Source organism: Equus quagga, chromosome 11 (assembly GCF_021613505.1).
Source record: "Equus quagga isolate Etosha38 chromosome 11, UCLA_HA_Equagga_1.0, whole genome shotgun sequence".
In the NCBI taxonomy this organism is placed as follows: Eukaryota; Metazoa; Chordata; class Mammalia; order Perissodactyla; family Equidae; genus Equus; species Equus quagga.
In genome coordinates this window covers 61,304,169-61,326,888 of record NC_060277.1, presented here as the reverse complement: position 1 = coordinate 61,326,888, position 22,720 = coordinate 61,304,169, and the positions used below count along the sequence as shown (strand labels likewise).

General features: G+C 39.0%; 1 protein-coding gene across 1 annotated transcript in view; it reads right to left on the bottom strand.

The window, feature by feature from the left end:
- Positions 1-2,249: 2,249 nt before the first annotated feature.
- HS3ST3A1 (heparan sulfate-glucosamine 3-sulfotransferase 3A1) overlaps positions 2,250-22,720 on the bottom strand; it is an 89,875-nt gene continuing 69,404 nt past the window's right edge. Inside the window, exon 2 of the mRNA XM_046676906.1 lies at positions 2,250-3,156. Within this exon, the coding sequence (XP_046532862.1) occupies positions 2,535-3,156 (622 nt within the window). The 3' untranslated portion in view covers positions 2,250-2,534. The remainder of the gene's footprint in view (positions 3,157-22,720) is intronic.

Sequence of the window (22,720 nt, the reverse complement as noted above, 5' to 3'; positions counted from 1 at the left end):
CCATGCATAGTAGGACTAAGTACCACGTGGAGGCAGAAACGGGAAATTCCTGTTTGGGAGGATATTTAAAGTATGCTGACTAGATCTTTCACTGAGATCTATAACTTGCAACACTCTTAAGCAATCTTAGAAGTTAGAAGGTTTTCCTGAAGTGCTGTGTGGTCATTCATCTTTAAAATAATATGAACAACAAAAACATATCTACATACAAGAAGAGGTCCTTTGCACTCAATTCTGGTTTTTATTATTTCTTAACACAAAAAGATGAAGGTTGCTGAATACAGATTGTTAGATGCAATTGTTTCCTTGTGCAAGCCACTTTTGCATAATTCCAAGCAAACACTTACAAAATAATCAGAAGCACAAATAAAATGAGTTAAGAGAAAAGATGAGAAGAGCTAAAATGAGTGTCTCGTCGCTGGTAGCAACGATTCAAGTAGAAGAAAAACAGGCTGTCACATTGGAGAATTGAGGGCACTGAAGGAAAGGAAATCAACTGGAAAAGGGGACCTGGATTCGGGGTTTACTTAACTCCTGAAAATGGGATATTAATACATAAACCCAAAGATTTGGAGCAATCATGGACTATCTAGACATTTAAATGATTTTTTTTCCCTTCATTTTCATCCTGTGTTAGGCTGCTCAAGAAATAATTCCTTCACCTGATAGAGCACCTATGGCCAATGCACAATTGTACTGCATATTTTAAAACAATTTTACTTTCTTTTGTTGACAACATTGGAGAAGAAAAAGAACATTATTTTAGAATACTAGAATGTCTGGTCCTTTAAATTTTGGCAGATGTAGAAAACTTCCATGAGATAGGAGACATTTTCCTCTTGGGTTTAATAAAATGTTGCTGACAGACTAATTACAAATGTTTTATATATTTCATGCGTATGTGCTTCTCTCTAAACCAATTTAATTCCCATTAATGCTAATCTTGTTAATGCCCACTCAGAGAGTAAAGGAATACTGTTAATAAACCACTGATTTATTTGAGCTATATAAATGGGTGCTGGGCAGAAACAAATGGGAGAAAAGGAAAAACCACCATTTTACCCACATCTGCGTTTCTTAGAATATTTTCCAAATTTTAATGAATATTGGGTTATAATTGGTATGAATAGGAAATGGAGAAAATATAAAGTGGAAAGTGATAGTCCTCCACCTGTGAAAAATTAGGCCATTGTAAATATGTTTATTGATTTTTTTCTTAGTACTAGCTCCAAGGTTAGAAACGAGATGCTACAAAGAGAAGCAGATTTTGTTTGTTAAAAAAGAGAAAAAGGGGCCGGTCTAGTGGTGTAGTGGTTAAGTTCACATGCTCCACTTTGGCGGCCTGGGGTTCCCAGGTTGGTCCTGGGTGCAGACCTACACACTGCTCATCAAGCCATGCTGTGGCAGGATCTCACATACCAAATAGAGGAAGACTGGCACAGATGTAAGCTCAGAGACAATCCTTCTCAAGCAAAAAGAGGACAATTGGCAACAGATGCTAGCTCTTCCTCACCAAAAAAAAAAAGACAGTCAAAACAACAAATAGGAGGGAAAGTATGCTCCTACCACCCCTGGCCCTGTTCCTAGTGTGAGGGTCCATCGTGTTCTCCACACAAGAATCCAATAATTTCTCTCAACTTCAGTCAAGCTGATTTCCTGTCTCAGGGTACTTTAAAGGCTAAGACTGGCTCTTAGAAGATGTGTGCAGGTCTGAGTGGTTTTCTTGAGCACAACCGTGTAATGCGACTGAGTCCAGAAGGCTGGCCTGGAACTTAGAAAGCAGTAGGAAACCTTCTCTGTCCCATCTCAGATCATCCCCAAACTAGCCAGCCACTCCTAAAAGTACAGATGTCTTATTCACCATTCTCCCTGGAGAAAGTGTCATGAAACAAGGAACAAGTAGAAGCTGGGGGTCTGTCCAGGGTCCATCATCTGGCCTTAAAGTAAGTCATCGGACCTCCCTGACGCACTTGCCTTATCTGTGAAACGGGGATAATAATCTCTATATACCAGTTCTCACACCGCATAGTCGTATAAGGATTAAAAAAAGATGTTTTATTTGAAAGCACACTGATAACTGCGAGGTGGGTGCAAACGTGTAGCATTATTAATTGGGTAATGATTTAAAAAAAATGGCACGGGAAAAAAGTTAAAAGGAGGAAAACATAAGGACAGATAGCAATTTTATCTGGGCCTTGTTAAAAAAAAAAAGAAAAAGATTTACCCTCAGGAGTTTTAAAAAAGTTTTAATGGCCACTGATGCTCACACTTTATGATTGCATATATAAAACATAAAATAAAAACTGAAAATTGGAAGTATTTAGATGAGTGAAGTTTTCATTTTTTGTTTATCGAAATGTTTGGTGTGGGTTATACATGAAGATGGGGGCAGAGGTGAGGACAATCTCTTAACATACTTTGAAAAAAATACTGAAACCGATATTTTCAGCACAAATATTAAACTGTCTTTTCTCTACCGACTGGTAAAAAAATATATTATATTTTCATATTTTTTTTCTTTTTAAATTATATTGTTATCCGTCCCAGCCAAAGTCGTGCCCGGTCATCTGGTAGAACTTGAGGTTAAAGGGCCGGTAGAAGGCGCGCAGCCTCTGCACCACCTCGCGGTCGATCTCGGGGTGGGTCCTGCCCTTGGTCTTGCCCAGGCAGTGGGGTTTGCTGCTGCCCTCGGCCTTCTTCAGGCAGGGGAAGCCCTTGGTCTTGTTGAAGTAGAAGTGCTTGTCCGTGATGATCCTCTTGAGGCCCAGGAAGTCCTGCACGCGGCCCAGCTCGCCGGCCGGGTCGCTGATGAGCCGCTCCCCGCTCACGAAGAGCATCTGGCCGATGGGGAAGTGGCGCAGCCAGTGCTCCAGGTGCTTGGCGTAGATGCCGATCTGGATGGCGCTCCACGACGTGTCGATGACGCCCGTAGTTCTGTTTTTGAACGTCAAGCTCTCGAAGGTGGGGATGTCGGGCCGCTTGGAGAGAGTCTGCGTGTAGTCCGAGATGGCTCTGGTCACCGGGTCCCGCACCACCACGATGAGCTTGGTGTCCTTAGACATGGCCGAGATGCGCGCGGGTGCTTCCCGGGTGACAAAGTAACTGGGTGTCTTCTCCATGGTGATCTGCCCGTCCAGGGTTCTCGGCATCAGGTCCCTGAGCAAAGCAAAAAGGCATGTTAGAGCCTGAAAAATGAACGACTCCCCTGCCTTACCTAGAGAGCTCACTGCAAGGAGAGGGAGTGTGCTGTATATTCTGGAGCCAGGCTGCCTCAGTCGCAACGCCAACTCTCCCACTTACTAGATGTGTGACCCCGGAGAAGTCGCAGTAACACTCTGCACCTCTGGTTCCTGTTGTGTTTAATGGGAAATAATGTCGATCTCAGACGGTTGTTGTGATGATTAAAGGAGTTAATATACCTCAGTAGCTTAGAAAAGTGCCTGGCACAGAATAAGTGCCATATAATTTTTATTTTTTATTATCAGCCCACAATGCTGTAAGAAAATAACCTTGATCCGATTCTTTAGGCAAATTAGAATATTGTAATAAACGCAATTATACTGCTATGAGATGGGATTAAAATACTCTGAGCCCTTTCTGTGGTTTTCTTATAAACAAAGCAATCATATTTAACTTAATATCACACCATAGTACACAAAATACTTCTTTTTATAATTCCTGAATTTTCCTGTAACAAGACTTATTAAATAATCCATCTTTTATCTAATAATTTGAAAAGTCATCATTATAGTAGTCTAATATCTTGATTCCTCTCTACATTGGCCTAATTCTCATGATAAGTGATCATCGTTACAGTATATTTTCATGTACACCAAAGTAAATTCTGACTCTTTATTGGTCAAAACATTATTGATGATTCCTGTCTTTTTGCTCTTCCTGATGAATGTTAGACTCACTGTATCATGCTAAAAAAATATCCCATTGGAGTCTTGATGGAGCAGACATTGCTACCCAGTTTAGGCATGGGCTCCTACTGAGAACTGATAGGTCTCAGGCCAGTCAAAAAGGATGATCAGGAGAGAGAAAACCTTTTCATTCTTCCAACTGAAGTGTACTGTCATTAAACGCACTATTTACATGAAATTTATATATATATATTTTTTCTAATATTAAGGCACTGTTTTTCTAATTCCAAGTTTTATAAGAAATAGATCTTGCTCAAATCAATGTTAGAATAAATGTATTTTGGGGATTTATTGGAATAACTAAATGTATTTTGTCTTTTGTTCCATTGATAAGAAAAATCAAACATAAATTTATGGGATTCACTTCTATTCCGGGAACAAACTTCATTTGATCATGGTATGTCATTCTTTTAATGCATTCCTGGATTGGATTCATCATTATTTTGTTTTGGATTTTTCATTCATATGAGATGTTGCTGCAGTTTCTCTTTTGATCAATAGCTTAATCAATTATTAGAATATGAATTATTCCACAAATAAAATGAGTTGAGAAATGTTTCGTATTTTTCTATATCCTAGAGGAGTTTAAGTAGCAAAATAATTTTCTATTCCTTCAAAATTTGATGGAAGTCATCTACAGAGTCATACTGGCGCTTCGGGGGTGAGGGTAGAAGCAGGATTTTCAACTATCTTGTCAGTTTCTTCTCTGGTTATTGTTTAGTTGAAATACTCTGCCTCATCTTGGGTCAATTTTGTGCAATTATTTTCTCAGAATCACCCAGTTGAGTAGTTGGAATTATACCCCCAATCTCAACCATAATTTTGTTTTTTTCTGCCTTTCTTTCTGCTTTCCAGGTTCAATTACATTTTTTTCATTCACTGATTTGCATTTTAGCTTTTTAATGCCCGCCATTTATTCATCTTCTAGTTATGCTTTATCGTTCTTCCAGTTTATTTAACTAAGTGCTTAGTTCATTTACTTTCAATCTCTCTTTTCAAGTAATAAAGCATTGTGAGGCAACATTTTCCCTTTAAGTACAGGCTTGGTCAAATTTCACAAGTTTTGACATGTACTGCTGTCTTTGTCATAACTTCAAAAATATTTAGTAATTGCATTTTGTACTTTTTATTTCCTTTTTGGTCAAGGTGTTATCTAGGATTGCTTCTATTTTTATTTTGAATTCTAATGGCTGATTTGCTGTTTTTGTTATAATTTTATTATTAATTTCTATTTTTCCTTTGTAATAAAAGAATGTACTTTGTGTGATGAGTTTGCCTTTGTTGACTTCCTATAATTGTGTCCCACCTACACTATTTGCTAACTACATATTACGAAAAATTCCAAACATACACAAGAGTAGAGAGAATTGTAACATAAATCTCATATACCTTACACCCAGCTTCAGAAATTAGTAATTGGTGGCCAATTTTATTTCATACCTTTCTATTCATAACCCTTCCATTTCTATTCCCCGACCACCCCAAATGGATTATGGTCACATGTCACTTAACAATGGGGATATGTTCTGAGGAATACATCGGTAGCTGATTTCGTTGTTGTGCGAACATCGTAGAGTGGACTTACACAAACCTAGATGGTCTAGCCTACTACACACTAGGCTGTATGGTACTAATTTATGGGACCATTGTCGTATATGCGGTTTGTTGTTGACTGAAACGTCATTATGCGGCCATGACTGTACTTTGGCATCTGTCTCAGGCATCATATCAATTGGTTCATAAACATTCCTCTTCTTAGCTACATTATATCTGGCACAAATTCCCCAACATTTGTAGTAGTAAACCACTGACCCTGGCTTAGTTTAATGATGCAGTTTTTCTCACATTTTTGCACTCTGATATCTCAGTCAAGTTATCTTTACTCTTTTCTGGAAAGGGGAAATGATAATTAGGTATCTGATTTCTGTTCCTTTTTTAAAAAAGAGATCTACAATCCCTTTTTCAAAAGAACTTCTAATGTGTCCCATTCTCCACTCCTTAAATATACTCCTGAATTAAGCAAAGACCAGAGAGTTTGGCGTTGACACAAAGGAGACAGAAATTGTCATTACCGCCCATGCAACGCTGGTGCCACTGTGTGACAGGAATTCACAGACTTCCTCACCGTGTAACTCCCTTCATGGAGCTCAGAAATTGGCTAGGCCAACCTACTTGGGAAGCTTAGGTTACACTTTTACAAGATGAGCCAGGGGATCTATCCAGAAATGGTTGGAATATCTCAGTGAAGGAAATTTGATTAAACATGTGGAAAAAGTCTTGGACTCTAAAAGCAAACATCAAATACCACTGATGTGATAAGAAGGAGTATTTGTTGATTAAAAAAGAAGTCAGCCTTCCTGCCTCCTTTCCTGTAAGCTCGACTTCCAGCTACTCAACCTCATACTTTGGCCAGTGGAATAGAGATAGCATACGTCACTCGAGAGCTGCTGGTTGGAATCCCAGCCTCCCTTCTCCCCCGTCTCGGGGGATGCACAGATCCCCAGCAGCCTTTCAGCAGAGATTAGAGCTGCAGACTGTGCTGGGCCAGAGGAAATACTACTAACGTCGCTGAAAAAAGAAACCACATTTTAAATTATCTCAATAAAGTAGGGGAAAGAGCTCTCCAAAATAGGAGGAGTTTGAAGAGGAAACAGCTAAAATAGGATTTCAGAAGAAAAACACATTAATTACTGTCATCTACAGGATGAGGAAAACTGATTGGTTTACATGGGGTGGGGATGGGGAGTTAAGTATAAGCTGCCTGCAAGGTACTTTTTTCAAAACAGCAGAAGTGATAGTCTAAATAAATCCTAACGAAGCTTGCATTGTAAAGTACATGGCTTTGTAAAAGGACTCACACAGGATTCTTTAAATAGTAATCTCCTTTTTCATATCTTTATTCATTTTCTTGTTGCAGTTTGAATTCTGATGTTCAAAAAAGAGCTCATCTGTCACATAAAACAAAATGCACATGTAATTTGGAAGACCGTATTTTGATGTGTTTAGGAGAATTTGGGAGTCGTCCTTCCTTACCTGAGGGCTTGGGCCTTGGATGGGCAGTGAAAAAGCCATCCCAGTATTAGGAAAGCTTTGTAGAAATACCAGACAGCCTATGGGAGTAGAAGGGTGTGTGCAATGAGGAGACACATGAGGTTTGCCTGATGATGGAACAACTTGGGCTGGGGATTGAGAAATCTAATTGGATCATGGGAGGACTAAGTTCTGAGAGGCCTTAATTTCCAGGCTAATAGGCCATTCCAACCTTGCCTCTAAACCGTGAAAAGAATTTGGAGATATTTACAGTAGGTACAGGGATGGGGAAATGGGTAGAAACTAGAATTATAAAAAAAATTAGAGAAGCTTCTTTTTTTTTCTCCTGAAAAGGACAAGGACAGAAAGGGATTCCACAAGCAAATTAAGGATTATTATAAGGCAATTTGCACTTTCTCCCTAAAGATTGCCGTGAGAATTCACAGTAGCCAAAATGTAGAAGCAACCCAAGTGTCTATCGATGGATGAATGGATAAGCAAAATATGGTCTATGCACACAGTGGGATATTATTCAGCCTTAAAAAGGAAAGGAATTCTGACACACACCAATGCTTGGATGCACCTGCAGGACATGATGCTAAGTGAAATAAGCCAGTCACAGAAGGACAAATACTCTTCGATTCCACTTATATGAGGTACCCAGAGGAGTCAAATTCATAGAGACAGAAAGTGGAAGGGTGGTTGCCAGAGGCTGAGAGGAGGGGAACGGGGAGTTGTTTAATGGCAAAGAGTTTTAGTTTTGAGAGATGAAAAGGGTTCTGGAGAGTGAATGCTCAACAATGTATACGCACCGAACACTACTGAACTGTCCACCTACAAATAGTTAGGCTGGTAAATTTTACGTTATGCCTATTTTACCATAATTTATTTAAAAAAGAACTCACCAAGAGGACAAGGGCCTCAAGTGCACCAATAGAATTTAATTAGACAAAGGAGTCTTTTTATCTTTGCAGATAATTAAACATTAGCATAAGGTACTGAAGGAGGCTGTGGTTTTGCTTTCCTCTTGCTAGATCAAAGGGGAGTATAATAATTTATGAGATTTTGCGGAGCCGTCTTAAATTAGAAAATGAAGTTTGTGGTCGGTCTCTGCCCACTGCCAGCTGGGTGGCCATGAGGTAGTCATTTAACTTCTCTAATCTCAGTTTACTCACCTCCCCAGACAAATCAAGCCAAGGGTTTGGGCAATCTGGGCAGTGAATGGAGTGTTGACATGACCATGACTATAGGGAACATACCAAGAACTGCTCTTAAGAAACTGATGCCTGGTGTTCAGGATTCCTGACTGCCAGGAGAACTCCATTCCGTCTAGAGTCCAGAGGAGATCAGAGACCTTCTGGTATGTTCCTGGGACATCTACACACCTGTCCATTGGAGGCCCCATATGTATGACATTCAGACAGTGAGGATGCCTGGTTTGAAAGCTATGAACTGGCAAAGCCAAGTTCTTTGGAAGGACTGGTTTATTACAGTGTGAAAGAGATGAGGTCACTTTTTAAGGAGCATCAATTTCCTCCCATGCCATGTGGTAGAGTTTTGCCAAGAAGTAAACTGTTTGATAACACTTCCGTCTGATTCATAAAGGTGTGCCACCTTGATGTCCTGGGTATTTCATTTGGATCTGATAAGTCACACTGGGAATAGTCTCCACGGGCCTAGAGTTATTTGAGTAGCTGTCTATGCTGTCTAGGGTGTAGGAACCATGATAGACTGGCTAAAGAGTTTGGTTTTTTCTACTCAAGCCCTAAATCAAGTGAGTAGTTTATGGTAGGAGTACCAAGATGACCCAGAAAGCTTTCCTACTGTCACACTGATGATAGGACAGACCAGCTTCCATGACAGCACCCCACTGACAGGCCTAGAGGCAAGGCCTCCCTTGGGATAAAACGGCCACTGCTCTAGCACTGTCTGCACCACCGCTTCCATGATCAGGGGCACCACCCAGAGGTAGCCCTCAATGGCACTCGACAACACATACTCATTGTGCATATAAGACATTTAAGAAAGTGTAAAAAAGGAACCCACATCATATGCTTCACACTTTGTATCCACTGGGGCCAGTTTTCCTCAATTCCCCTGCCTTCATATTGTCTTCCTGCTCCCCCACCCTCTCACTGGAATTGCTACTGGCCCTCTCTGGAAGTACTTCTTCCTAAAAAAATTGTATTTTTAGTAAATGGTGTTTGGTCAATTCATTCCACATTTCATAAGGAACAAGAAATTTTAATCTCTTACCATGTATAAGAATCAATTTCAGATGGCAAAATAATAAAACTTTTGGAAGGAAACCTAGGAGCACATCTTAATGATTTTGAGGGGGAGCAAAGATCTCTTAAATTTCTTAAAGGAATAAGCATAAAGAAAAGAATAATGAATTGGGCTACATCAAAATAAGAACTTCGGATCATCAAATGATACCATTAAGAGAGTAGAAAGGCAAGCCTCAGAATGGGAGAAAATATTTAAAATACATATATCTGATAAAAGAATCCTATCCATAATATAAAAAGAGTTCCTATAAATCAATAAGCTAAAAAAAACCAGATAGCATAAAAGGAAAATGGGTGAAAGACTTGAGTAGACAGTGCATACAAAAACTGAATCCAAATGGTCAATAAACGCATGAAAAGGTGCTGAACTTCATTAGTCATCAGGGAAATCCAAATTAAAACACACTGTCATACAATGACACACCCACGTGAATGGCTAGAATGAAAACCACAGAGAATCCCAAGTGTGGGCGAGGATGTGGAAAAATTGCCTCTCTGTTGGTCTGAGTGTAAATTGACATAGTGACTTTAGAAAATGTTTTGGCACTATCTACCAAACTGATTATGTGCATACATTATGGCCCAGCAATTTCATTCCCAGGACTATACTCAATAGAAATTGTATATATGTTCACCAAAGGACATGTTCCCGAATGTTCATATTGAACCATAATAGACAAAATGCAAGCTACCCAGAAATCCAACAAAAAAAGGAGGATATATACACATATATATCCTTCTATTTTTGATGATATAAACATATATACGCATACATATGTATGAAATTCAGATCATAACAGAAAAGGAGTTGAGCGCCCATACCCAGGAATCAGTGGTCCTCTCAGTGACTCCTTCCCCTTTGCCCTAGGTAAGATATCAGAACAGGAGCTGCCTAGCCTCTGTCCCACACGGGGCCAGTGAATCACACGGTGCTATAAGCCCAGTGGTGTTCACAGTGTCGCAGGGGATGTGTCTCTAGAGTGGGGACCCGAGTAGAGAGATATCTGAAGAGTGCATTATGTTTGCAAAACATTGCAGCACTTGCTTTCTCATTGAATCTTTACGCAGCCATTGGAGAGATGAGGCAGGTATTATGCTCCTCCATTTTTCTGATGAGGATCTGAGATTGAGAGAGTCTGAGTGGCATGTGTGAGTTCCCACAGTTAGTATATGAAAGGTGATGAACGGTCCTCCCAAGGTCTAGTGCAAGGCTATTTCTGTCACTTTGGATTAAAGAAAGTCAGCAGAGAAAGGGGATGGAAAAAGAATATACAGAAGATGGCCTGGATGGAGCAAATTCGACAGATGGAGAACACGAGAACATGAGACAGTTACCCAGCCGGTAGCTGTGAAGGTCCTGAAAGACCCAAACTCTGATTTGAATACAGAGGAAAGGGTGTGTCTGCTTGAATTAGGAGAGTTGTATGAAATTAGACTGAACAGATGACGGCACGATTACTGCCAGTGATAAATGAAATCTGAGGCAGTGCACGAGTTAGAACGGAGCAAGGAAAGGGTCCAGCTAGTGAAACGCTGTAGGAGGCTCTTCCAGGGTAATCCAAGCTTGAGGAGCTGACGACCTGGACTAGGGGCTGAGAGTGGTAAAGACAGGGGTGGGAGAGCAAGAGAGATACTGAAGGGAGGACTGCTGAGGCTGGACAGCTGATTTATGAAGGGAACAAAGTCACAGTTTTCAAAGAAGATCCCAAAGTTTTAAAAGTGGAAAATGATAGAAATTTAACTTAAAAAATCATCAGTTATTTTGAAGAAAGAAGTAGGCACCCCCCTCTTCCTCTAAGAAAGGAAAAAATGTAAATTTCTCTTTCAATAGAGGTGGAGATAATTTTTAAAAGTTAGGATTTCTGCCTAAGATTTCAAAAGGAGACAAAACATTATTGGTTTATTCTAAAATACAGCACAGATGGACCACGTGTCTCCATGAAGACAACATAGTCTTAGAGAAAACTCAAAACTAGGAATAGGAATGTGGATTCAGCCTCGGTTCTTCTGTTAATAAGCTGTGTGATCTGGAGCAAATCACTTTAGCTCTCTAGGGCCTTGGTGTCTTCATAAGCAAAATAAGACTATTGTCCCCTGTGTCTCTAAGACATTCCCACCTCTAAGATTCCCTGGATGGTGCAGGACTTCAATTCATCATTAATCTGTCAATTGAAAGCTCTGCACAGCCTCACCTGCTCTGTTCTGAAGTGTGCGTCTACCAATCAAATCAAAAGATTTGTGTCACTCATTAGGCAAGGCAGCTCTGCATCAACAGAACTGACTTCAACACCAATGAGGTCTGAAAGATGCAGCTCAAATAACTGATGCTAAGGGAGAGTGCCGAGACCGCTCCCAGTGACGCCTCCCTTGGGGGTTTCCCTAGTGCTTGGAGGCAGCAGAAAGACCAGGGAGCCCAGGAGTTGAGTGGTCTTACCACATTCAATAAGCCAGTGACTAAGGAGACCCTTCTTTGTCCCACGCTTCCTCTGTGCCTGAAACATCAAAAAGAGATGTCACTGCTAGGACGTGAAGTTCACGGATAGGACTCTGTCAAAAATAACAGATGCAGGGCAGCCAAAAATTCAAGTTCAGGTGTCTTAGGAAGAACATGATGAAGACAGAAGCAAGTGAACACTTAGGAAGCATTTAGCATAGGCCAAGATCTGATGTATTATTTCTTGCATCTCATAACAACAGTGGAAAGTAGAATTATTAGCCTAATTTCGCAGATGAGGAAATAGGTTCAGAGAGGTAATATGACTTGTCCAAAGAGACACAGTAATGAGTGTCTTGAGGGGAGGGAGAGAATGAAAATCCAGGTCCACTCAGGTCTAAAGTACATATTCTTTCAACCTCCCCGAACACCCAGGCATCAGCATTGTTGCTGGTGGCTATCTTTGACATCCTGCCAAAACATGTGCGTATTACAGTACAAGTCATTCTGTCTGGAATTTGGCAAACAGGTAAAACACACAGCATGTTTTCAAAGGCTTTCTTCTGCAATGAAGAACACGCTGCCAGGGAAAGTCTCTGAATTGTACTGCAGAGGTAGTTTACCTTGAGGAACAAATAAATCTGGCGCACGTACACGTAGAATTTTTTAGTCTATACAACCAAACAGAACCATGTGTCTGTTTTTGGAAGCCTCTGGCAGCAGAAAATTCTAGGAAAAACATGCTCTTTTCATGGCCACGGTCTGAAGGTAATTCCCGTGGGTCCCAGATGGCGTGAGTCTGGAGCAGAGGAAGCTGCCGTGGGCCCCCAGTGCTGTCAGCCTGCCATCCCCGGGCCAAGCCCCAATCGCATCAATATTGCTTTTCCTGCTGTTGTCATGTGGGACCCCACTCAAAACGTGACTTGTAAAGCTGGAAAGAAAACTCTTTTTAGTAGTTGTTTGAGTTGGCTTCTGTAGAAGAGGAAGCCTTATGTTTTTGAACTGGCTCCCACGCTGACCGAATCTAGATGTGCAATTCGAATATCCAAACTGTCGTCAAGATACGTCAACAACAAGCTTAAAGCCTGGTGCGTTTCCCAGGGATGGCGGCAGTGGACTCCTTCTAGAACTGAACAGTCAGGCAAAGAAAGAGAACTAGATGGTGCTTATTCCCACCAGGCTTTATGACAAAGGCAAAAAAGCTTATTTCAAGAAAGCGACACGACTGACATTTCTTGGGAGTCCAGGGGAGGCGAGAAAAGTCAAGGATTCTTGGCTGGTAATTTTGGGGATCCTCATGAAAGGGTAGAAAATCTGTCTGTATCCAGGTCAGAGAGCAGAGCAGTCCTGAAGGTGGAGGGGCAAGAGTTATCTAGGATCATCAATTCAAGCAATAATCCTTTATGTTTGTGTAGGACCTTAGAATTTCCCAAGTAATCCCACAAATAATTTCACCCATTGACTTCTAGGAAATACAAAAATACACTAATATCTTACAAGGCTCATTGCATCACCCTCTGAATTTCTCCTTCTGAGATTACTTCACTGGGGAATTCAAGTATTTATAAGATTTAAAATATCATTTCTAACTCTGAGTACATTATCTTAAACTCTGCTTTAAATGGTGTCTGGCTCTCAGGAACTGGTATGCTTCTCACAATGTCCTATCAAAATATCAAAGACTATCCAGAAAAAAAAGTCAACGTAACAATCTTAAAAACTAAGTTCACAGACAACCTAATAACGTCAGAATCTATAAGACAATCAGAGCCTAAGAAATCACCTGGAAAAAGACAAGAACATGTCTTACTTCCCCACCGTGAGTCTGTCTCTGGACTTAAGACATTCTTCCTGCAAAAACTAAAGAGTGACAATTACTCTTCTGTCCCTGTGTGCAGAACTCAGCACTTTCACCGCCCTGACAGGGAGCTTCACCTTAAATTTTGCATCTTACATGCTACCGGTGTGCCACTCTACTTCCAGCCCTGGTAAATGAAGATCCAGACTTTGAAAAATATTAGCAAACTTTTAGAGTTTGAGAATAAAGAATTTCATAGGCATTCAAAATGAAAAGTAAACACAATAACTAGGTTACCAACAAACCGTGGGGAGTGGGGGGTCGGCCTGAGACTTCAGTAATAAGTGCTCAGGGTCTAAAAGATTAAAGGGAAAAAGACCTTTACACTCAGCTAAGTTGTATGTCATTTGAAGTCGTATCAAAATGACTTTTGCAGATATGCAATGATTCAAAAAGCTTAGCGTCTAGGTAACCATGAGAAAAAAAATCAAACTTGAAGTTTCATTTCAGTTGAACGACAGATAGGGCCAAATTAAAAGCTCAAGAATAAAGCAGCCAGTGTAGAAAAAACTGAGAGAACATCTGAAGTCAGTTAGAATAGAAATAATTCCTACAGAATGATCCTAAATCTAGTTATAAAAATGATTATATATAGTGGAGATAAACTACAATTAAATTAGTCAGGATCTAAAGCCTGATAAATATTTACAAACCCTTTGAAGTGTGTGTGTGTGAATGAGAGAGACAGAGAGACAGAGAGAGACAGAGGGAGAGAGAGACTGATTACAGAGAGACAGAGAGGAAGCGATCAAGAAGGTGGGAGAAAAAAGAGAAGAATGTGCTGGAGAAGGGAAAGGAGAGAACTGTGTCTCCTAAGCGGAGCACCACTGCATGCTGGACCTGGGAGGGACCTTCATCACCTTCGACAGCTCTGCTCCAGCCCCTACGTCTCACAGATGTGGAAAGGTCTGAGAAGTGATGCAGCCCCATGGACACAAAGCTTGGCTTAGATGCTGGTCTCCTGACCCTTAGTTCACCATTCTTTCTATGACATAGCATCCTTCCCCCATTCTAGAAATATAATATGCACAGGGTTTGAGCATGCTGAAGTTTCAAATTCCTGAAAAGTAAAGTCCACCCGTGGAGGGCAGATTCCTTTGCAGAGCTTCTCCAGCAGGAAAGCTAAATTACACAGGAGCCCTGATTAAAGGGAGAATTGTTATTTCTTCATCCTACCTGGCACTTTTAACCATGTTATAAGACCAACCATCAAGAAGGGGAATATGGAATTCCTGATCAAAGTGGGCAGAGCATGGGCCAAGGGTAGGCCTCTCCCAGCTCTGTGTTGGCAGCCACAGCAAACCCCCTGCCTCGGCTCCTGACAGGAGCTTTATAAATGATGAGTTTGAGAGCTGTGCTATCAGCTTTGTGCTACTGCGGACAGCTGCTTCAGAGCACGGCTCTCTCATCAGCCTGGAATTATCAGGTCTTTGCATATGTGCTGCTGGAGATAAGGGAGGAAATGTGCTTTCCTTGCCTGGAAATCGACAATTTCAGGAGAGTGGGGAAGCTGAGAGAGAGAGAGAGAGACGTGCGGAGGGCACGATGAAGAAAAACCTGAAATTTTGGAAAGGTTCTTTGTTACATTTTGACAGTGGTGGGCTTTTTGTTTGTTTTAATTTCTTTGATTTTTTTTTTCTGTTTGTTAGGTTCTGGACACAGAGTAGGTGCTAAATCAATATGTCTTTTAAGTTTAAAACAGGAAAACTGATGTGAAACCATGATTTTGCTTGGTCCGGGGCCTTGCGCTGCCTGGATATTCTTTCCAAAACTTGCCATCGGTACCCTGTCATCAGCCTCCCTGGTTTTGAACAGTAGAAAACGATACACATTCTGTCTTACTAACAGAACTTCCAAAATAATCTCACTCTTATGACATAAAACAAACCTCCAAAAGAATGACATCATCATGAAACGAGGCATGCAGACTAAAGCAATCAACGAGCGTCCACTGCACACAGCCCAGCAGTGGAGCTATAATACAAGCCACCAGGAAGGAGAAAACCATCGCTCCAGGTGGGACACAGGTGAAAAGCATCAGCAGTGCCCTTAGAGAAGAAGCGACCCAGCTCAAAGACCCAGGATGAATAAAGTCCCACATATCACATACACAGATTTATTAAGGACACTGTCACTCAAGTGCTGGCACACGGCAACCCACAGCCCTAAAAATCCACTCTTATGCCTAATACTGCTCAGGTCCCAGGGGAATGTTTCTCCACACCTCTCACCCTGTGTCTTCAAAACAACAGGTCTCAATGTGGAGAACACACATAGGTTTGTGTTGCTGCTGACAGTGGAGATGGACATTGCGTCTGGTTTGGGGAAAGTCTGAGCGAGGGAAGCAGTTAGCTGAGAGAAAAGGCGAGTGACTTATCAAGGGCTTCATATCAGACGGCATGAAATAGCTTCTTGATATAAAAGCATCATTTGCTAGTATTACTGAGTGCTCATTTCTTTGCTTCTCCTCCTATTCCAGTTCACGGTCCTGGAGGTCCTCACACATCAGCATGGTACTCACAACAGTGGCACATGGAGGAGGAGAGTCATTCTGCATTATTAAGTAAATGATGCTACTCGAAGACCTGCCAATACGTAGGTCTACATGAAACAGGTGACGCATGATACTGAGTTCTTTCCCTGGGCAACTAGATGGACATTGAAAACTAGAATGGAAAACAGTTCTAATTTTATGAAAATGTTTAATGAGATTGAATTACAATGTTAAAAAATTAATATAAAGTCAACTTTAATTTTGATTTTAAATTTTGATATTTAAAAATTATAATTTACATTTTGTTTTTGGATTTTGATAGACAACTTGGAATACTTTAGAAGAAAATTAACTTAAAACAGGAAAATCATTTCCAATTTTACTCTTAAATTTATATTTTGGATCGACATATATCCAAATTTGAACATTTGCCCTTTAAAAATCCTTTAGATCAAGGATCTCCAACCTCTCGCCTACAGGTCAAATCTAACTATTTTTGTAAGTAAAGTTTCATAGACACATTGCCATGTCCACCTGTGACCGCATCTGAACCTCAACAGCAGAGTTGCGCAGTTGTGACAAAGACCACATGGCCTACAAAGTCCGAAAGAGTTATTACCTTGACTTTTTCAGAAAATGTTTGCCCACCTCCGCTTTAGATCATAATTGTCAATAGGAGAAAATTAATATAAAAATCCTGATTGTAACATAATTGGTATTTTGCTGAAATTAAGCATGAAAAATGAACTGTATTGCATAAGGATATAATGCTTCATGATTTGTGTATGTCTTCATTTTATTACTCATGCAAACATTGCTGGCCCGTCAACAGAATCCCAGCTGAGCAATAACAATCAAATCGAGTCATCTTTGGAATTTTGCCAAAACTTCCAGACCTATAAAAACAATAGATTTAAATATATTTTTCTGTTTTCTTGTTATGAAGGAATATTTGTCAAAATAGGAGAATAGAATATATTTCCTCTAACAGTTTATTAGCTTGATTTATCAGTTTTTAAACGTTTAGGCATATGGGATATGGGTCTCCATTTGTACTCATGTTCAGGGACCTGACAGTGCTAAGGGTGGGCCTGAAGAGTCGCTCTTCCTTCAGCCAAGGAAAATAAACGCCCATAGGCTCAAGGGTGAGACCACGCAGAAAGGAGCTGCTTTCCAAACAGACTTTGTTAAATTAGATTTTCAAGAAATTTAAAAACTGCACAAGTAAAAGAGGTTCATTTTAGAAAAACTAGAAAATTCAGAGAAGCACAAAATTCTAAAAAGTAAAATCACCCACCCATCATGCAGATGTAGCATTTTAGAATATATCCTTCCAGACTACTCTATGCAATCTTTATAACTTATTTAAAAAATGAGACCATTTTGTACATACGCCATTTTAAACTGCTTTTGCACTTAGGAATAAATAGGAAAAATCATTCCTAATGTAAAATAAGCATCGACTTCATTTTAAATGACTGTGCAGTATCCCATTATATGAACTGCCATAAAGCGTTTAGTGAATCCCTAATTGTTGGATGCTTAGGTTGTTTCCAAAGGTACACATTTTTTTTTTTATTAATGTTATGATAGATTACAACCTTGTAAGATTTCAGTTGTACATTATTGTTACAAAGGTAAACATTTTCATTCACATGTTTAATTATTTCCTTGAAGTGGAAAGGCAGGCGTGTATATTTTAAAGGTTTTTCAATTGTATTGCAAACCTGCCTTCTATTAAATTGTGTCTTTGAATTTTAATATGTTAAATATCTTAGTTGTATTTCAGTATATTAAAGTGTATGTTTTCTCATGGACTTATTAATATTGCAGAGTATAATATTGCACAATTACTGCCAGAACATAGGAAAATGGTTTTTCAATATTTTAATACTTACGTTTTAAACTAGTGAGCATTTTCCCAGATATTTACTAGGAATATGATTTTTAAAGACACTTCCTGGTTATGTTTTTTTTTTTTTCTGGCTTATCTTCTACTGGGATGCCTTTTTTCTTAGATTTTACGCATTTTCCTTATGTTAATTATATGTATACCTTTTCTTTCGTGTAGCAAATATTCTGGTTTATCATTTCTCATTTCCTTTTTGTTTATGATTTTTTTTTAATGTTTTGAAGTCTTTCCATCTTTTTCTTTATGGCTTTTCTTTTTCTTTTTTCTTTCTTTAATATTAAATAAATAGCCATCTTTGATTTTAATTATATTCATTTTGAAACTCATTTTAAATTATTGCTGAGGTTGAATTCTAAATATTTTTCTCTTAAAAAAATGACAGATAACTGTCTTTTTATCCAGTACTGATATATCTACTTCACATACTAAATTCCTGTGTAGCTGTCATTTTGTGTATTAAGTTTTTATACTGTCCGATGTTTATTTTGGCACCAGTAGAGCACTCTTTTACTTATGGTACTTTTATGATATGTTTCAAATCTAACATGAAACTGTCTGTCTACTCTATTCTTCAATTTTTTTTTTTAAAGATTTTATTTTTTACTTTTTCTCCCCAAAGCCTCCCAGTGCATAGTTGTATATTTTTCGTTGTGGGTCCTTCTAGTTGTGGCATGTGGGACGCTGCCTCAGCATGGTTTAATGAGCAGTGCCATGTCCGCACCCAGGATTCGAACCAACGAAACACTGGGCCGCCTGCAGCAGAGCGCATGAACTTAACCACTCGGCCACGGGGCCAGCCCCAATTCTTCAATATTTTTTTATTGGATATATTTTCTTCCAAATGGACTAAAAAATAAAATATTCTTACCACATCCTCTACTCCTTCTCCCTTCCTTTGGAACTGGGGTTTCATAAAACATAAGGACTAATTTAGGAAGAATGTCATCTGTCAATCTAGGAAGATGATAGGGCTTTCATTTATACAGATTTTCTTTTGTATTCCTCAGTAAACCTTTTATTTTATTTTCTATTTAAATTAACACATAGTAGAATTGACTTTTTTGGAGTACAATTTTATGAAATTCAATATATATCTAGATTTGTGTAACCACGACTATAATCAGAATGTAAAACAGCTCCATCACTCCAATATTGTGCTATCACTTTATAGTCTTACCCTCCTTTCACCCCTAACTCCTGGCAAACATTGATCTGTTCTCTGTCACGATAGTTTTGTCTTTTTGAGAATATCATATAAATAGAATCATATAATATATAATCTTTTGAGACAGTTTATTTCACTCAGCATAATGCCTTTGAGATCCATTCAAGCTGTTGCATGCAATACTTTGTTCCTTTTCCTTGCTGAGTAGTATTCCATTGTATGGATATACCACAGTTTGTTTATCCATTCACATGCTGGAGGACAGCTGAGATGGTTCTAGTTTTCTACAAGTGTGAATTGAACTGCTGTAAACATTTGGTACAGATTCTTGTGCAAATATAAATTTTTCTCTCAGGTAAAAAGCAAGGAGTGGAATTGCTGGGCCGTTTAAAAAGTATATATTTAACTTCATAAGAAACGGCCAAACGACTCTAAGGAGTGGCTATACCAAAGCAATGTATGAGGGTCCCATTTGCTCCAATCCTTGTCAGCACTTGGCATTGTCAAGTTTGTTTTTTTTTTAAATTTAGCCTTTCTAATAGCTATGTGGTAGTATCTCACAGGGGTTTTAATTTACATTTTCCTAATGGCTAATGATATTGAATGTCTTTTCATTTGCTTAATTGACTCTTTGTTGAAATGTTTGTTAAAGCCTTTTGCCCATTTTTTGAGTTATTTTCTTACTGTGGAGTTTAACAGTTCTTTATATATTCTAACTGGAAGGTCTTTGTTGGATACAGGATTCGGAAATATTTTCCCAGTCTATAGTTTGTCTTTTTGTTCCCCCCCTTTTTTTTTTTGCTGAGTAAGATTAGCCCTGAGCTAATCTCTTTTGCTTGAGAAAGTTTTGCCCTGAGCTAACAACTGTGTCAATTTTCCTACACTTTATATGTGAGATGCTACCACAGCATGGCTGACGAGTGGTGTAGATTTGTGCCCAGGATCTGAACCCGTGAACCCCGGCCACCAAAGTGGAGTACACTGAACCTAATCACTATGCCATGGGGCCCCATTATTTTTTTTTTAATGATTGCTAGACTGAACTGTAATAATTAATTTTTGAGGGCTTTTTTGCAGTACTTTTCATTTTTTTGGTGAGAACACTTAAGTTCTACGCTCTTAGCAAATTTCAGTTGTACAATATAGTGTTATCAAATATAGTCACCATGTCATACATTAGATCCTCAGAACTTACTCATCTTATAATTAAGAGTTTGTACCCTTTTACCAACCTCACCCTATTTTCTTGACTCCCTAGCTCCTGGTAACCACTTTTCTACTCTCTGTTTTATGAATTTGACTTCTTTTTTTTAGATTCCATATGTAAGTGAAATCATGCAGTGTTTATCTTTAACAGTATCTTTAGCTGAGCAAAAGTCATTAATTTAATTTTGATGAAGTTCAATTTATCCATTTATTTCATGGATTATGATTTTAGCACCATTTCTAAGAACTCTTTGCATAGTCACTAGTCACAAATCCACAGTAAAGTTTTTTACAGGCAGGCAGTGCATACACCTTGTTGATATTATTCCTAGATAGTTTCTATTTTTGCTACTACACCGAATGGGATATGATGTTTCATTTAATCTAAATATACCTTAAAATGTTTTCTAAGATGTAGAAATTGTATTTTCTATCCAGCAATTTTTTTGAAACTCTCTGTCTTCCAATAAATCAAATAGATCTATGTATTTACACAGAATTATGGTTAAGTAAAGTCAAATGAGTCATGAGACATATTTGCGGTAGATTTGCTATTTGTATATATTTAATTATCAGTAGCCTAAAATAATATGTGAGTCTCAAAAATATTTTAGAGGTAGGGAAGACCACTAAAATATAGGTAAAGATATAGATTTGACAGAATCCATACTCTGGTCACTTGCACACTTGTAATGATTCAGGAATGAAGGACTATGATGGGTGGGTCACGACGGATGGTCTAACTTTAAGTCTCTAAAATCTGTCCTTCTTGTAGCTAAGTCTGACATAGAGCCATGTTCTTATCAACTGGAGGCGGAGGTTTTTAACCTATGCTCCAAGAACGAGTATCAGGAAGCAGTGAACTCACTGTAAATGTATGTAAAAATGTGAATGTGAGCATATATGCATTTTTCTGAGTAACAAGTCTGGAATTTCATCAGACTCTCTAAAAACACCATCTCATTTCAAGAAGGCACATTCACATTCTCCCTATCCTCTCATTTCAAACATATCCAATTCACTGTACATATTCAATAAATATTTATAGAATGAATGAACAAATAAATATTTATTAAACTGTTATTATATGGCTACTTTTAGGTTTGACCTCTAGTGTAAGATTTTTATTAGCAAACATTTATTGAGTGCCTACTTTGGCCAAGCACTCTATTAGAAAATGCAACTACAAAGATAAAAAGACAATGTTTCTGGTCTCATAAAGTTTACCATCTTGACAGAAAGACATAACAGCAACGTATTTCAATGGGGGAATTACTATAATGGAAGTATTATTACATTCAGAGGAATACCTGATCCGCCTAAAACATTTAGAGAAGCCTTCACACGTACAGGGGTGCTTGAGTGCAGACTAAAATGATGATAAGAGTAGAGCTACAAGTGGCCTCCAAAACAGTTCAGTTGCATATACTGTGACCTTGAGATAGTACAGAGTGAGTCTGATACAAGTCTGAGAGCTAATCACCAGTTATATGTAGATTCACTTTATCATGGGTTTCACCATAGTTTATCAGAATCAAGCGGGAGGGGGAGGAGGATTCTAGAAGAAACAGTATTTGAAAACATGGAGGTGCAGGAGATTGTGGCACATTCAGGGAACCACAAGTGGTTGAGTCTTGCTAGAGGGTGAAGTATGAGGGATCCCACAGTTCTACTTCTACAAGTTCAATTTATAGAAACACCAATGTAAACACACAAACATTTATGCAAATGGGCGCCCACTGTAGCACCATTAAAAAAGTCTCCAAAACAGAAAACAACTTAAATGTCCATCATTAGGGAACTGGATGAAAACTTCTGGTATACCCATAGAATGGAGCATTTTGCAATGTTAAAAAAAATCTAATTACATCTGTTTCAAATTAAGAAAGATCTTCAAAATAATATAAGCCATAAAAATGATAGGATATTAGCTCATATTGGTAAAAAGGCAAAAAAAAAAAGTCCTTGAGTGTTAAAATATGTTTCAGTGATTACGAGGTTTAGTGTGTTGATGGCCCCAATTCTTCATCCCTCTTTCTAGCCTTGCCCTTTGCCATGAATTTTGCATCCTTTGCACCATGAGTGGAATCTGTTTTCCCATTCCTTGATACTGAGTTCAGCCATGTGACTTGCTTTGGCCAATGGACATGAGCAAGTATATAGTTATTTCAAGAAGAGGCTTGAAAAACTTCTTGGATATTCCACTCATGCTCTTGTGTTTGGCCATCACTGGGAGGACATGTCGGGACTAGCCTTCCAGAGGATGAAAGACAAATGGAACAAAGCTGAGTCACCAAAGTTATCCCAGCAAAGACCATCCTAGATCAACCTTCAGCCAGCTGATTCCCCAGACATGTGAGCAGATCCGAAAAGATCAGAAGAGCCATCTGGTTGACTCACAGCT